This window comes from Pungitius pungitius, chromosome 21, assembly GCF_949316345.1.
Source record: "Pungitius pungitius chromosome 21, fPunPun2.1, whole genome shotgun sequence".
Taxonomy (NCBI): domain Eukaryota; kingdom Metazoa; phylum Chordata; class Actinopteri; order Perciformes; family Gasterosteidae; genus Pungitius; species Pungitius pungitius.
In genome coordinates, this window is record NC_084920.1 from 16214010 (window position 1) to 16229474 (window position 15465).

The 15465-nt window shown below is 44.8% G+C and overlaps 2 protein-coding genes across 4 annotated transcripts; one reads left to right on the forward strand and one right to left on the reverse strand.

Moving 5' to 3' along the window:
- The first annotated feature begins 587 nt into the window (after nucleotides 1-587).
- LOC119213064 (S-adenosylmethionine synthase) lies at nucleotides 588-6363 on the forward strand. Its single transcript, XM_037464089.2, has 9 exons — nucleotides 588-732; nucleotides 2365-2442; nucleotides 2855-2977; nucleotides 3077-3189; nucleotides 3451-3594; nucleotides 3938-4156; nucleotides 4234-4416; nucleotides 4645-4778; nucleotides 5236-6363. The coding sequence occupies exons 1-9, from the start codon at nucleotides 642-644 to the stop codon at nucleotides 5336-5338; spliced, it is 1188 nt and encodes a 395-aa protein (XP_037319986.2). The 5' UTR covers nucleotides 588-641; the 3' UTR covers nucleotides 5339-6363.
- A 243-nt stretch (nucleotides 6364-6606) lies between these two features.
- On the reverse strand, nucleotides 6607-15193 carry LOC119213065 (transmembrane protein 150A-like). Of its 3 annotated transcripts, XM_037464091.2 has the most exons (8): nucleotides 14693-15193; nucleotides 14214-14287; nucleotides 13471-13518; nucleotides 11987-12073; nucleotides 11724-11791; nucleotides 11275-11402; nucleotides 10668-10845; nucleotides 6607-7456 (listed from the first exon to the last, which is right to left on the reverse strand). In XM_037464091.2, exons 2-8 carry the CDS (start codon nucleotides 14276-14278, stop codon nucleotides 7200-7202), a joined length of 831 nt encoding a protein of 276 aa, XP_037319988.1. In that variant the 5' UTR covers nucleotides 14279-14287; nucleotides 14693-15193; the 3' UTR covers nucleotides 6607-7199. The 3 variants fall into 3 exon arrangements, with proteins under 3 accessions (XP_037319988.1, XP_037319987.1, XP_062415937.1); XM_037464090.2 differs by lacking the exon at nucleotides 14693-15193 and having other exon boundaries at nucleotides 14214-14515; XM_062559953.1 differs by lacking the exon at nucleotides 14693-15193 and having other exon boundaries at nucleotides 6609-7456; nucleotides 13974-14513.
- Between the last annotated feature and the right edge of the window lie 272 nt (nucleotides 15194-15465).

The following is a 15465-nucleotide window of genomic DNA, read 5'->3' on the forward strand; positions in this document are numbered from 1 at the left end:
TTTTACTTCGTGGAAGTAGGTTTTAAAAAATGAAAATAATATTTCATTAGATTGTGAAGTAAAACCATGTAAAGTATTGAAATCATTTTGTTTCGTTTAAGTGATTAAACGCCACATTATAAAAACAATAATTATCAGCAACAAAATGCACTTAAAGTATCAAACGAGCTCATTATGCAGAGCAACTATGTGAGAAGTAGAAGTGCAAAGTACCAAGTGTTGTAAACGTACTTAGTCGCGGGATCCTGCTTGTGTTAACTGAGCCCCCCCCCCTCATCAGAGACCTCAGGGGCCCCCAGGTACAAAGAAACAAAAGAGCGGGGCACAATGAACCAGAGGAGAACCTTCAAAGTAAAACATGTGGATGAAATAAACTCTGGGACTCAACAGTTTGACGAGTCCACTTCCTGTCGAGAGAGGAACCCCCCCCCCACGCCCCCCCCCCCTGGCCTCTGAATGGTCTAACCCACTGGTTCATATGGCACCCCCCACCCATGTGTTGTTTTTAGCCTCATATAGTGCCGAGTTCTGCCTGGGTGAGATTAGGTTGCAGCCACGCTGTCCGTCTTTGTGCCCCCCCCCCCCTCCCAGAAACTCCCGGTTTGGATTATTCCCACAGCTTCCTCTCTCCAGGAACCAACATGAACGGCACCACGGACGGGACCTACGAGCGAGCTGCTCTCGACGGCTCCTTCATGTTCACCTCAGAGTCTGTGGGAGAGGGACACCCCGGTGAGTAGAGGCCCCCCCCCCCGGGTTATGAATGAGGAGCTTCATGTTTCACTGATCATTGATGACTTTGAGGAATGTGCATGAAGCCCGATGGAGCCAGACGAGCCTTTAATGTCTGGATCTTTATTTCATGCCTCTTTCTTGTGTCTCTTTGTGCGTTCTGTGTTGTTTTGTGTATGTTTTGTGTAATAGTTGTTGCACGGCTCTTTGTTTCTCCTTGTAGTTTTTTCCGGTCTCATTGTAGTTCTTGTGTGCCACGGGGGCCCCGACCCATTGGGCCTCCAGGGCCTCCGGGGCCATCCAGTAATCCATCTGCCTTTCTATTTAGAGAGCGATGGTGAAGCTTTACCTCCATCAGATACCAGCTGCTTCTCCTGCCTGAAGGTGGCCCGACACTCGTTGCTTTGAGATGTTCAGACCCGTTATGTGACAGGAAGTGTAGATCATAAATAAAAACCACTCTGAGCTCCCTCTCAGGTAGTTCAGTGTCCTTCCTCATGTGGTGCAGCAGGTTCAGTTAATGTTGCTGATTCCTTCTTTCTGTCCATGAAATATGATAAACTTCCAATCACGAGTTCCTTAAACCCAACGCGATGTCTTCCAATTACTTTGAGGATATTCGGTTTGTTTAAAATGTGACGAAGGAGAGCAGAAATATGTAAATGTTAGTGTTTGATAAATAACTGAAACAGATACTTGGTCAACAGATTAATAGATCAATACATTCCTGGAACACACTTGATAATGGGATCAAACTCTGACCACAGATGACTTAGGTACACTGTATATATTAGTATGTTAGCATATTAGTATGTTAGCATATTAGTATGTTAGCATGTTTGATATCGCAGCTGTAGAGCGCGTCATGTGAGGTGCGTTAGATTTGCTTCACAGAGTGTCCGCCGGGTGGTGCCTGTGGGCCCAGGTGACACGACACGCCCCTCGCACCACCTGACAGTCCGCCATTAGGGTTAGACAGGTGAACAGACAGACAGGTGAACAGACAGACAGGTGAACAGACAGACAGCAAGGTATCGCTTCGTATTTTACATTTCTGAACTTTTCCTGTGACTTGAAATGAAGTACAACAGTTGACATAAAACATATTTAAGTACACGGAAAGTTCTGATGAGAAAAATACATTTATGGTTTTATTTGAGACTTAAAGCCATTTTTTTTAAAGTACTCATGTAATTTCATTTTTGTTGTAACTGGAGCAAGAATTACAGTGAACAACTGCAGTAAACAAATGTAACTGGATTTAGGAAAGAAGTTGATTTGCATTGAAAATAGTAAATAAAATGACCATCAGCAAATGTCTCATTATTCACTTTGGAAACTTTATTATTAGGATTCTGTGACCTGAGCAACGCGTCACATTCTTGAAAAAACTCTCAAACTTCACCAGCATGTTGATGACGGTGCAAGGTGTGGGGGGGGGTGTGTATGGGGGGGGGGGGGGACGACTCTCCGGGATGGGGGTCCGGTGTTCCGTGTCACGGTCTATTTGTGGAGCTCCAGATCCGGGGGGCAGTGATCGGATGAGGAATGTGCAGCAGAAAGTGCACATGAGAGACGTAAAGAAATGTATATATTGAATAGTAATATATTGAATAATAATTTCTTTTTCAGATAAGATCTGTGACCAGATCAGTGACGCGGTGCTGGACGCTCACCTGAAGCAGGACCCCGATGCCAAGGTGGCCTGTGGTGAGTGACAAGTGTCAGATGTAAAGACAAAACATAACCGTACTTTTGTTATATTTGTTTTGTTTTCATTCATTTTGATATAATTCTAATAGTTTAATTCAAATTAAATACATTAAAATTAAATAACACAAGTCCAGAAAATATGTTTATGAATTAAAGTTATTAAATACATTTTCAAAACATATTAAATTAGACAAGAAAAAACTATTTGGTTGCTGCATTCGACGGACATAAATATATATACAGAAATAATAAAAAAAGAATAATAAGAGGTAAGAACAAGTGAAAGGAAATAAGACGGAGGCCTCTGATCACTTCAGTTCGACAGCATTCAAATGGTCAAGAAGGACTCTGTCAAACCTTCACGTCACTTTGTTATCTCATGGGAAGGAACGTGTCCCTGTGTCCTCAGAGACGGTGTGTAAGACCGGCATGGTGCTGCTCTGTGGCGAGATCACGTCCAGAGCCAACGTGGACTACCAGAAGGTGGTGAGGGACACCATCCGGGACATCGGATACGACAACTCGGACAAGGGTGAGAGCGAATCCAGATGCTTGGTGCTACCTTCAGCAGCTGGTGGGCTCATGACTTCATGCGGCGTGTCGCCTGTCCTCCCCGTCTCTGTCTGTCCAGGCTTTGATTATAAGACCTGTAACCTGCTGGTGGCCCTGGAGCAGCAGTCTCCTGACATCGCACAGGGAGTCCACATCGATCGTCTGGAGAGCGACATCGGAGCCGGAGACCAGGTCATCTGGTCTGATTTTTAGCCTTTTGGAGAGTTTAAATGATTCATTCAAAATCTTACTTGGATACACAACAAATATTAGCATTAAAATGTACTATTTCTGACCCATTGATGTAAAGCGGGTACTTAGTTATACTACCTTTATACTACTGGTCGTATCATCTGAATCTAAAACGAGCCACTCAATGACTGCAAAATGTACCGAGGACAGTGTGCGAGTCAACATACTGAGTTCCAGGACTGATTTGTCCCCCGAGGACAGGGTCTGATGTTCGGTTACGCCACGGATGAGACGGAGGAGTGCATGCCCCTCACCGTCGTCCTGGCGCACAGACTCAACGCCAAGATGGCCGAGCTCAGACGCAACGGGTCGGTTCCCTGGCTGCGCCCGGACTCCAAGACGCAGGTGAGCATCGCGAGGGCAGAAGAAACACAAAACGACTGCAAAGTGACACAAAACAACTACAAAGAGACACAAAACGACTACAAAGAGACACAAAACGACTACAAAGAGACACAAAACGACTACAAAGAGACACAAAACGACTACAAAGAGACACAAAACAACTACAAAGAGACACAAAACGACTACAAAGAGACATAAAACAACTACAAAGACACTAGAGACAGCTGCAAAGAGACAAAACAGATTATAAATAAATAACAAAAAATAGACCAGACAACACCCCACTCTTTGCTGTATATAATGTAAAATGTACAGTAAACTTCGACCCCCCCCCCTTCGTCAGGTGACGGTTCACTACAGCCAGGAGAACGGCGCCGTGGTCCCCAGGAGGGTCCACACCGTGGTGGTCTCGGTGCAGCACGACGACGAGGTGAGCCTTGAGGAGCAGAAGGAGGTCCTGAGGGAGAAGGTCATCAAGGCGGTGGTCCCCGCCAGGTACCTGGACGCCGACACCGTGTACCACCTGCAGCCCAGCGGACGCTTCGTCATCGGCGGGCCGCAGGTTCGAGTCCCTCACGTGACACCACGAGGCTCTCTGGTTGCCACCGTAGACCGTAAATGTTCCCCGTGACTCCCCAGGGGGACGCCGGAGTGACGGGCAGGAAGATCATCGTGGACACGTACGGAGGCTGGGGGGCGCACGGCGGGGGGGCTTTCTCTGGGAAGGACTACACCAAGGTGGACCGGTCGGCCGCCTACGCCGCGCGCTGGGTGGCCAAGTCTCTGGTGAAGGCCGGGCTGTGCAGGAGGGTCCTGGTGCAGGTTCGACCAATAGAAATCCTTCAATGTGTACATCTGTGAGGCCCCCGCCTTCCAAGGGAAGCACTTAGTGGGCTTCAAGAGAAGATCCAGAAATACTAAATGATAAACAATGTTGGAGTTACAATAACTGCTTAGGTGTTGTTCCTGAAGTACTCCAAACCCTGGATGAGAAGAACCTGCTCCAGCGCGTCAGAGATACCTTCATGTTCCTCTCGTCTGTGACCTCAGGTGTCCTACGCCATCGGGGTCGCCCACCCGATCTCCATCTCCCTCTTCACCTACGGCTCCTCCCAGCAGAGCGAGAAGGAGCTGCTGCAGGTCGTCAACAAGAACTTCGACCTCAGACCCGGCGTCATCGTCAGGTCGGATAGAACGTTGACTCACTTTGACCCATCGAGGCTTGTTTAGACCATGTGGTTCTCACCCACAAGGAAACGTGACATAAAGTGTGTAAACCTGAGCAGGAGATGTCTCCTAAAGTACTAACAGAAATGTGGAGTCGCTGGTTAATCTGCACGAGCCTTCTAATTGTAGAAGAATACCACTGTGGCTCTGAATGTCTCATTCACTGATGAAGAACCAGGACCAAACCGCACTGATCCAAGAGCAGTTAACAGTTTCTCATTGTAACTTCAGTTGAAGCCGTGTGAGGAGTTCAGAGGAGAAATGTTTCTTCAGTGAAACTGCTGAAAACATTTAGACATTGAAGCTGTCAAATAGATGTGGTGGAGTAGAAGTACGTAAATACTCAAGTGAAGAACCTCAACGCTGTCCTTTAGCTCCATACTTGTGTGGCCTGATTCATCTGTTGTGCTGCAGGGACCTGGACCTGAAGAGACCCATCTACCAGAAGACGGCCTGCTACGGTCACTTTGGCAGGAAGGAGTTTCCCTGGGAGGTCCCGAAGAACCTCAACTTCTAAAGTATCTGTGTAGTAGATACACAGAGTAATTGAGAGATGGGGGACGGATAGCCGGGGCGGGTGCAGATACTTGCTGCCGATTGGACGATAGGAGAACGTTTCATCGTCACGAGTCAGCTGTTTGGGTCACATGACAGCAGCAGGTTTCACAGTGAAACATTTGGTGTTTTTACATTTCTGTCGTGCTGCAGGTTTTAGTGTCTCAGGATGAAACATCTCCTTTGTTCCTCAGCACCAAACTATTTTAGTTATGAATAATGAACGTGATGAAAGACCTTTAGAGTCTTGATCTACATTAAAAAAACAAAGGTATACAGCAGATTTACCAAAGAAGGTATAAATTCTTTGCCTCATGCAGCTTAAAATTTACGCTCATGTTCATTTTAGTGTTTTAAATTTAGTGTTCTGACCCTATGAGAAAGTCTACAGGTATACTAAATAAAAGTAGTCAGTCTCTCTTAGGATTTGACTTGAATGTAAATTAAAGACCCAACAACACTTGAAAGAAAAGAATAAATATGAAATATTAAAATACTGTTGAAGAGGTTTCAAATATTAGCGACTAATTAATGGGGAAATAATCCTGAAAGCTTCTTAATGTTGATTATGTACAATGAATAGCTGCATTTTTTAGTATCGAACCTAAAGTCTTACAAGTTTTTAGAATTTTGTTATGAAATCAATGCACATTTCATGTCACGGTTTGGGTGTGCTTCTTGTCTTAGTTTGTAGTGTTCCTGGGTAACTTCACTTCCTGCCTTGTCCTGTGATTGTCTGCCGTGCCTGATCCTTTCCACCTGTGTCCAATCACCTGCACCTTGTGTATTTAAGCCTGTGAGTCTCTGGTCTTGTGTGGCGTCATTACATGTCGACCGTTCATGTGTCAAGTAAGTCTATTCGTGTTTTCAAGTCCAGGTCCCTGTTTTTGTCTGTTTTGTTTTTGCCTCCTTCCGGTCCTTTTTTCGGTTGGAGTGATTTTGATTTCAAGTTTTTGACTATTAAAGTCCTTTTATTTTTCAACACTACTCCGCGTCTGAGTCCTCCCTCATTGCCCTCGCACCCGCGTCCTGACATTTCTTCATTTAACATCATATTTGCTTTAATAAAGGTAATTTAAGGTGAAACGGATATTTCTTCAAAACATGAATCTAAGACAAAAAATAGACGTCTCAGACTATGGATGTTTTAACTAATAACTACAGGTTTTAGGATACAGGATGAAAAATCTTTAATTGCATTACATCATGATTAATATTGTAATGATTGTTATTTCATTTAAAAGTCAAGGTCTTAAATAATGTCTTCAGTTTGATATTTTTACACTAAGAACTGTGTGAAGGTCATAAGCAGATGTTTAAAAGTCACAGAAACCAAAGAACCTCTTAAATACTGTAAATATGAGTTTTGAACAATAAAACATTGAAAAACGGCCTTTGATTTTTCTTCAAAGCTGCAAAATAAACAACTAATTTGTTTTCTTCATATCTGCTTTTATTGTTTTGTTCTCTTAAAACATCACAAAACGGAATGTTCTCGTTCGTGTTTCTGCGTTTGACACAATTCACACAAAGCAAATAGTTTGGTTCCATCAAACCGTAGAAACAATTGAAAGTGAGAGAGAAATATTCCACAGGTCGGGGTCATTGTGCAGGTGAAGGCCAGGTGGGGGGTGGGGGGGGACAGTCATCCTAGACATGCTCACTAATCCATTCATGGAAACATCCCATTCAGAATGGCACATCATCCAGTCCCCTTCAGTCCATCAGACGGCTTCTGTGAAGAGGTCCACGTCTGAAGCTCCAAACCTTCTGACTCCAGCGTCTGATGGAAGGCCGAGAAGACGAGAGCGATGGGTCCTCCATCACAGCGTCGACAAACTGTCTGACTGGTGGCGGTTGGAGCCGCGGCCCACCGCCTCCATCTTGTGTCCGGAAGAGGTGGAGAAGCTCTGCCCCCCCGTTCCTCCTCGGGACAGGACCATCAGCGTGTCGCCCGACATGCCGGCGAACTCGAAGGCGAAAGTCCCGTAGAAGAGCATGATGAGCGTGCAGTAGGTCCACTCGAAGATGGCGGAGGCGTGCTGCAGGGCGAAGCTCTCCTGGCAGAAGAAAACTCCACCTGGTGAGTTTGAGGTCAAGGAGAACAGTGGCTGCACAGTGAGGGCGGGGGGGGGGGGCTCCTGAATCCAAACACACACTCTCTGTTGTCTTTATCAAGAACTTTCTTATTTTTCATGTGTTCATTTACACACTAAAAGGGGTCGAGGGGTGTGAGGCGTTGCCTCTCCAGCAGGGGGCCTCGTAGCACAACCAGCAGAAACAAACCCTTTTTACTGTCACTAATGAAACATTGGATTCTGATTACTGAAATATGAAAATTCTAAATCATGTTACACTATTGAAGTAGAATGAGTTACTCTCAATTCCTTAAATCAGTAACAAGATGAGTGATGATAAGTTTCAAAGTAGCAACGGTTTTGTTTTTCTTTCTTTTCTGAAAATTGTCATATTTTACATTACATTATATTTAGCTGATGCTTTTATCCAAAGTAACTGCATTATAGCCCATGCCTTACATTTTGCCCGAGGAGCAATTAGGGGTCAGGTGTCTTGCTCAGGGACACTTCCACATGGGGCAGACGGGATTCAAACCGTCAATTTATGTGTAAAATTACATTTAGAAAAAGTGTGTTAGTATGTTATTTCCATTTATTTAAATTAAAATACATTGCAGTTCACACAGTGCTTATATTTGAGATGCAGCAGAATAAATGTGAAATGTGAAAAAAATTACTTCTAACTGTTCTCAGGTCAAATTTATATGCAATTAAAATGCGATTCATTTTGATTAATTAATTACAAAGCCTCTAATTAGATTAATATTTTTAATCGAGACCCGGCCCTAATAATATATATATATATATAATATATATATTGACCTTACATATATTTTTATAATAATTTTTCTACCTATTATTTTAAAAAAAATCTTTTCTTTTTTGACCCTACATATTTTGACTTTTTTCACAATATTTTTTTTCCCATGACATGACTGGAATGATCTTAGATGGAGCAACCTACACGTCCCTGTCACTAATGCCAAATGCCCCAAATTTCTGAACTTTAAACCTTATCTGGGTTCAACCCTCAAGGGACATGCTGGCTCTTCCTAAATCCTTTTTTAGTTTTGGGTAACTGACATTTATAAAAAATCCTAATGGGATATTGCCCCAGAGATGGATTGGTGCATCTTGGAGGATCAACCATGCTATTCATCCTTCCTGCATTGGTAAAGGCACAAGTGAGTTGAATTTGAATGTAACAGAGAATTGGAGGGTGGATGCACTAAAAAGGGTAAACAAATCTACACCCTGTGCCAGACTGTCAGTTTAAGGTTGTCCACAGGATGCCCTGAAGTAGACAAACATGTGATTGTCTTGAAAAATGCCCTCAGAGGCTGTAATAAGTTTCATGTCAGTGTGACCACTGAATGAGACACATCACTGCTCATCTTTACTTCTCTCCCGTCAAAAAGGTGGAACCCTCTAGGCTACGTAGCATAGCTAATAAGTGCTAAAGCAAAGCAATTAACATCAAATTCAATTCATTAGCAAAAGATTCTTCATCATTCTTGACAATGCCATCATAACTCAAGTGAACGCGCCTTGTGTTTCTGCATAACCCCTAGGGTTCACTTCTCCGAAACAACCGTGGGGACAATGCCCCCACTACTACCTCCGCGGCAGTGTGCTCAAGACTTGGCACGAGCGGGATTTGAACCCACTGGCGGTGCGCACAGAGGCTTCTGGGCTCTAGCTTGCACCCCTACACTACCAGTCCTGGTCACATTTTGCCAACTTTGATTCTCCTATTTAACCTTGAGCATTTGAGCTAAACCTCAAAACTCTTTTTAAATTCTAATTCCACATCTGGGCTTGAACCCACAACCTTCAAGTGCAGTGCAGGGGCTTATGTCAGCAGCTCTTCCGCTGTGCTACTTCACCACACACTAACCAACCCTTTGTTTGTTGTATTTAACCTTGAGATTGCTACTCAAACCTGAAGTAAAGCCAAAGGCTCAAACCCAAGACTGGGCTTGAACCTTCAACCTTCAAGTGCAGTGCAGGATTGTGGCAGCAGCTCTCCCACTGTGCTAATTCACCACACACTAACCAACCCTTTGTTTGTTGTATTTAACCTTGAGATTGCTACTCAAACCTGAAGTAAAGCCAAAGGCTCAAACCCAAGACTGGGCTTGAACCCACAACCTTCAAATGCAGTGCAGGCTTGTGGCAGCTGCTCTTCCACTGTGCTACTTCACCACACACTAACCAACCCTTTGTTTGTTGTATTTAACCTTGAGATTGCTACTCAAACCTCAAAACTCTTTCAAAGCAGAAGTGATGTCTGCATGAAGGGGCATGAACCCACAACCTCAGACAGCAGGTTGGAGACTGCAGCCCTTCAGTTGTTCCCTTGTACTGTTCAAGCACATGCCTCATTGTGTCCGTTTCTCATATTCGACCTTGGGATTGTTTACTAAACCTCAAAACTGTTTGAAAGTTTACAGTTTGAAGCCCTGACTGCAACCAAACCCTCCTTCTGAGAGAGCAGGTTTGAACTGAGGATCCTCCACACTTCAGCCTTCCTGCTATCTCCCTGCACTGTTCCACCACACAGGCTGGAATCCACAACCGTTCAAGTAAAGTCATATAATGGCATTTCTAATAAAGCCCTAGTTGATTTCACTACTTTTATGCTGTGATCCTTATTTCACTTTTTTCGACATGTGTGCTGATGCCCGCGTGTGAATTGAGAGGATCCATACCGACTCCCCTATGGAGCTAAACCAGTCTGAGGGTCCTCCTCAGCTGAGTGGAGAATAAATCCCGGAAGAAATAAACACGTTTGACACACGGCACCTTGAGGAAAGAGAATCAAATCCCAAATGTGGATCAGGAAGGTCAGCTTTGATTCCACTAGAGACACCAGAACTCACAATGTACTTGAAAGTATTGGTCTACTTAAAAAAACCTAGTTTACAGAAGGTCTACTTACCTATAGGCTACCTGAATTTCTGAAAGTACTATATTTCTAAATATATTATAATATATTTCTACACTTGTTTGCTGGAATCCATGTGAAAAAAATACTTCTCACTGTTCTCAGGTCAAATATTTATGCAATTAAAATGCGATTAATTTTGATTAATTAATTACAAAGCCTCTAATTAATTATATTCATATTTTTAATCGAGTCCCGGCCCTATTTTATATAATATAATTATATGCATATATAAACATATATTCGTCTCCATGTGTGCAGGATACTGAGCACCAGTGCCACCAGAGCCAGCAGGGCCATGCCCCCCCGTAGGTGACCCACTCGGTACTCCTCCTGCGTCTGGGCCAGCTTGTAGGTCAGAGCCGACTGGAGGCACAGGAACAGCATGCTGGAGGGGAAGGCCACGCCGGCCCCCACGTAGTGCAGCACTTTGGCCAAGTCCACCTGGAGATGAACACAAGCACTTTGGTGTGGGTGGAAAACCCGGCTGCTCCAACTGTCCCTGAGCAAGGCACTCAACCCCTAACTGCTCCTTTACAGCAGCGCACTGTGTGGGATGCGTTAATGTAATTCCCCCAATCATGTTCCCCAGAGGATGATCCCACCATCAACGGGTCAGCTAATCTATAAAAAACACTGAAGGAAAGGCTTTCTACTGTTAATCCCATTTGTTCATGAAGTGTTACGTTACACATGAAGTCAGTTCCATGTGCAGCTGTTTATTTGCATCTGTTCTCTCAGCCCCTCCTGATGCTGCAACGGGTCGCGACCCGGACCTGCGCCCACGCGTCTTCTCCACAATAAATCGTTGTCTTCATCTATTTACAACCTCGGCAGTTACAGGTCGGACCCCCTGCTTCAGGTTGAGGTTACCTGGAAGTTTCCCACCATGATGAGGCCGGCGGCACAGATCCAGGCTGCAGAGAGGCCCGCCGTGTTCAGGATGCAGTTCTGGTGCCTCTCGATGACGTGAGCGTAGCGCAGCAGGCCGATCAGCATCACTGATCACATGACACGTTCTCATCAGCACCAAATCCCAAATAAAACTAACAACTAACTGGTTTCTTCATCCCTTCATCTCTTCATCCCTTCATCCTTGCATCAGTAGAACAAAGTTCACCGTAAACTCCTGGAGTTTAATTCTCAGAGTAAGTAAACAGGGGGGGGGGGGTGCTGGGGGGGCCCTCTTGCCCTCTTCGCTCATATAAATGCACCATTCACCAGAGTGTGTGTGTGTGTGGGGGGGGGGGGGTCACAGCTGAGAAAACAAGTCTGAAGTTGTGAGCGCACACAAGGCGGCGTGTTGATGAACGGAGACTCACCCATGAAGGAGCCCGTGCTGCATATGAGGCTGAAGAAGCAGCTTTCGGGGGGCAAGGTTCCACATTTGCTGTGGTGGACACAGAAAGCAGAGGGGGGGGGGGCATTGCTTGGGGGGGGGAATTGTTATGAAGCAACGTGCATTATTTGTGTCCTTAGTCTGTGCAGTTAAAGGAAAGCCAACGGCTCCTCTGAGAAAAGGAGGGGAGCTTCCTGCATTCATGCATTTAAAGGAAGGAGATGACCTGGCAGAATGACCTCTGACCTGATGAGAGGTATGTCGTCCAGCGTGCAGCACAGCACCGCAGCCCTCTGCAGCTGGAGCGGCTCCTCGCACGACTCGTTATAAAGCCTGTCGACACACACACGGACACACACACACACACACACACACACAGACACACACACAGACACACACACTGTCCCCATGAACAACGTGGAACATCCGCCCTAAACGTCTTTTCTGTCTCTTATTTTACGTCTCCCTGCACTAGTTTGGTGTCTCTTTGCAGTGGCCTTATTTCTCTCTCGTTGGGAGTCTCCTCTTGTGTCTCCTCTTGTGTCTCCTCTTGTGTCTCCGCTTGTGTCTCCGCTTGTGTCTCCTCTTGTGTCTCCGCTTGTGTCTCCGCTTGTGTCTCCTCTTGTGTCTCCGCTTGTGTCTCCTCTTGTGTCTCCGCTTGTGTCTCCTCTTGTGTCTCCGCTTGTGTCTCCTCTTGTGTCTCCTCTTGTGTCTCCTCTTGTGTCTCCTCTTGTGTCTCCGCTTGTGTCTCCTCTTGTGTCTCCTCTTGTGTCTCCTCTTGTGTCTCCTCTTGTGTCTCCGCTTGTGTCTCCTCTTGTGTCTCCTCTTGTGTCTCCTCTTGTGTCTCCTCTTGTGTCTCCGCTTGTGTCTCCTCTTGTGTCTCCGCTTGTGTCTCCTCTTGTGTCTCCGCTTGTGTCTCCTCTTGTGTCTCCTCTTGTGTCTCCTCTTGTGTCTCCTCTTGTGTCTCCTCTTGTGTCTCCTCTTGTGTCTCCTCTTGTGTCTCCTCTTGTGTCTCCTCTTGTGTCTCTGGACATTTTACGGCTCAGGGCCCCGTGGGTTTGATTTGTATTCAATCAATGCCTCGATGGCGCATTGAGAATCTGAAGTGAGTAAATGGGTTTGAACTCATCTGGAGCTTTGTGACTTCTGATGTGCAAACAGCGGTAGAACATTAACCTTAATTAGAAGGTTAACGGTCTCATAACTGACGCACACTGTTTTCTGATTGCACAACAGTCGGACTGTCTGCCCTTGAACCTTTATAGAGTGCAGACTTTTTTTAGTGGTTTAATGAAGAGCAATTTGAACAAAAGGGCACAGAAGTGTCATTTGAAAAACAACACAATTTAAAGTTTGTGATGTTTTTAACTGAATGCAAAAAAATTCCTCCTTCAATGGGAGATGATTTACTTCATTAAAGGTGTGAGTTCCAGAATGTCGAAATTTTAGAAAGTTTTCCTCTTCCACGCTTTTCACTTTTCACAACTTGCCAGTAATTACTCCCCTGTCCCCCCCCCCCCCCCACCCCCCCTCTGAGCTGGAGCCTCACAGAATACGAGATTTTCTCTCACTTCAATTATTTCAACTATTTGAACCTAAACTTACTTTAGTGACACTGAGATGTGCAGTGTTTTATTTAAAAAAACAAACCTTGTGTGTTTGTGCGTGCATGCATGCATTCATGTGTGTGTGTGTGTGTGTGTGTGGGGGGGGGGGTTAGTGTGCTGTACCAGTTATGCACAGGACACACGTGCTGGTTGGACAAGGCCATCGCGTATCTGTAAAGTCAAAGGAGAGAAGTGTCATTGATCAAAAAACATGAGGACGACGTATGCATGAAACAAGACTTCTGTGGAAGGAGACACTCTGGTTCTGGTCTGGATCATTTCTGACATCGCGAGGCTCCACTTTCTGCTTAGTAACAGGCCAGATAGCATCGGTGAACATTTTGAGTTGACCTTTTTTGTTCATTTAATTTTGATATGTTATAAAAAAATATATTTTTTTAAAGAAGAAGTAAGAGCGAAAGTTCAAATGTGGTCACATTTCAACAATCTGAGGCTCAACTACATCAAGAGTAAAGAATCATTGAAACGATCCAAACGAGCTGCTCAGCATGACAGTCGACATGTGACCTCCATCAATAACGAGGTCAGAAGAATTGAACCAAGGTTGAAATCAGGTGGAGGACATTGATTTGTTTTTTAAAAAGTGACATCTTGCTAAAACAAACCCTTTTTCCCCCGTTTCAAGTCCTCATGCTAAGCTAACGTCTGCTGCCTGCTGCTCCAAGTAGAAGAAGATTAAACAGCTGTTCCTCAGTTAAACCTTGTATCCCATCTCAGTATTGGGGTTAAATGATGCAGGGACGAGTGGACCAGACGGACCGAGAGGAACCTCCAGGACGAGGACCTTTGCACAGCCTCTCTGCTAAAGTGGGGACAGCTGGGGAGGGAAACTGTGAAGGACTCACACGACCCAGATGCCAGAGATGGTGAGGACGGGCAGGCTGACGGGGAGGACCATCCACAGGGACATGGTGTCCACCTGCAGGGGGACAACAAGCAGCATCTCACACACCTGCACGGCCTTCAAGGCCAGAATCCCAGAGAGAACCACCACATCAGCAGGTTACACTGACTCAACATCTACACCTACACAGTAGATCTTCATTTCATCAGGACCACTGATGCATTGTGGGTATGTGTGTGGTTTACAGGAGTCCACGGTACACGTTTGGGCAGCAAATGAATCATCAAAAAATCATATTGTTGCAGTTTGTCCTACACATGTACATCTGTATTTATTTACCTCACAAAATGCACACACACACACATAAATAATATATATATAAATCTATTGATCCATAAAATCCTACAAATCCCACAAAATGAAAAAACAACGTTTCCTGAAAAGACCAAAGAGTTCATTGACTAGAGTACGACACGTTACCTTTGACCTCCCGTGGAAGGGTCACCTGCAGGCTTCAGGCTCTCCTCCTCATCTCCTCATCGGGGCCTTGTACTCATTCCTCACACACTCAGTTGTTGTGGTCCCACGTTGAGGGAGCAGCTGGGACCAGTGTCTTCAGACTCCTCCCAGTGTCCTCATGACTAAATGTGGGTCCATCTCCTTCTCCCTCACAGGCTTCTTCTCACGTAGCAAGAAGATAACAAAGATCTGATCTTTGTTTTGTTTATTTGATAAGATATAATTGAGTGACTCTGAAAAGTTTAAAGGAGACATCAGGAAAAAGGTCAGGGGTCACAAGTCAAATGTTTAACATTGGCTTGAATGAGTTTGTTTTAGGTGACAGTAACTGTCAGATGAATAAAGTGTACAATATAAAGTACAATATTTACATCTGAGAATACTACAATACCACCAATGTCTTTACTGCAATACGAAAAAGTACTTTGTCATTTTAATTTGTTTTTTTCTTCATTCATGTATATGTAAGGTTAATGTCAATAATTCATATTTATACTTTAAATGATCTGTTGTGGGCGTTTTAAAACATAAAATAACATGTATTAAGTGTTATAATGAACGCTTTTCAAACCAGTGGAGGTCCATTCGTTTGGGTCCAGTGGTTCAAGCTTCCAGGAGGAACCTTCATTTAGAGGTGATTCCAGCGCCTCCTTGTGGACGACACTGATTGTGTCTCCTCCCCCCCCTTTAGAAAGCCTCTCATTCTACTGCAGCAGGGCCTCAGTCTGCCCCCC

What these genes read in the sequence shown, in the direction of transcription:
- LOC119213064 (XM_037464089.2), top strand. Translation starts at nt 642, where the DNA reads ATGAACGGCACCACGGACGGGACCTACGAGCGAGCTGCTCTCGACGGC. An exon ending in CGATGCCAAGGTGGCCTGTG is followed by an intron (nt 2,443 to 2,854) that starts GTGAGTGACAAG and finishes CTGTGTCCTCAG; the next exon opens with AGACGGTGTGTAAGACCGGC. An exon ending in AGACCCGGCGTCATCGTCAG is followed by an intron (nt 4,779 to 5,235) that starts GTCGGATAGAAC and finishes GTTGTGCTGCAG; the next exon opens with GGACCTGGACCTGAAGAGAC.
- LOC119213065 (XM_037464090.2), bottom strand. Translation starts at nt 14,311, where the DNA reads ATGCTGCTTGTTGTCCCCCTGCAGGTGGACACCATGTCCCTGTGGATG. An exon ending in GTGTGTCCTGTGCATAACTG is followed by an intron (nt 12,074 to 13,470) that starts GTACAGCACACT and finishes GTGTGTCGACAG; the next exon opens with GCTTTATAACGAGTCGTGCG. An exon ending in GACGACATACCTCTCATCAG is followed by an intron (nt 11,792 to 11,986) that starts GTCAGAGGTCAT and finishes TGTCCACCACAG; the next exon opens with CAAATGTGGAACCTTGCCCC.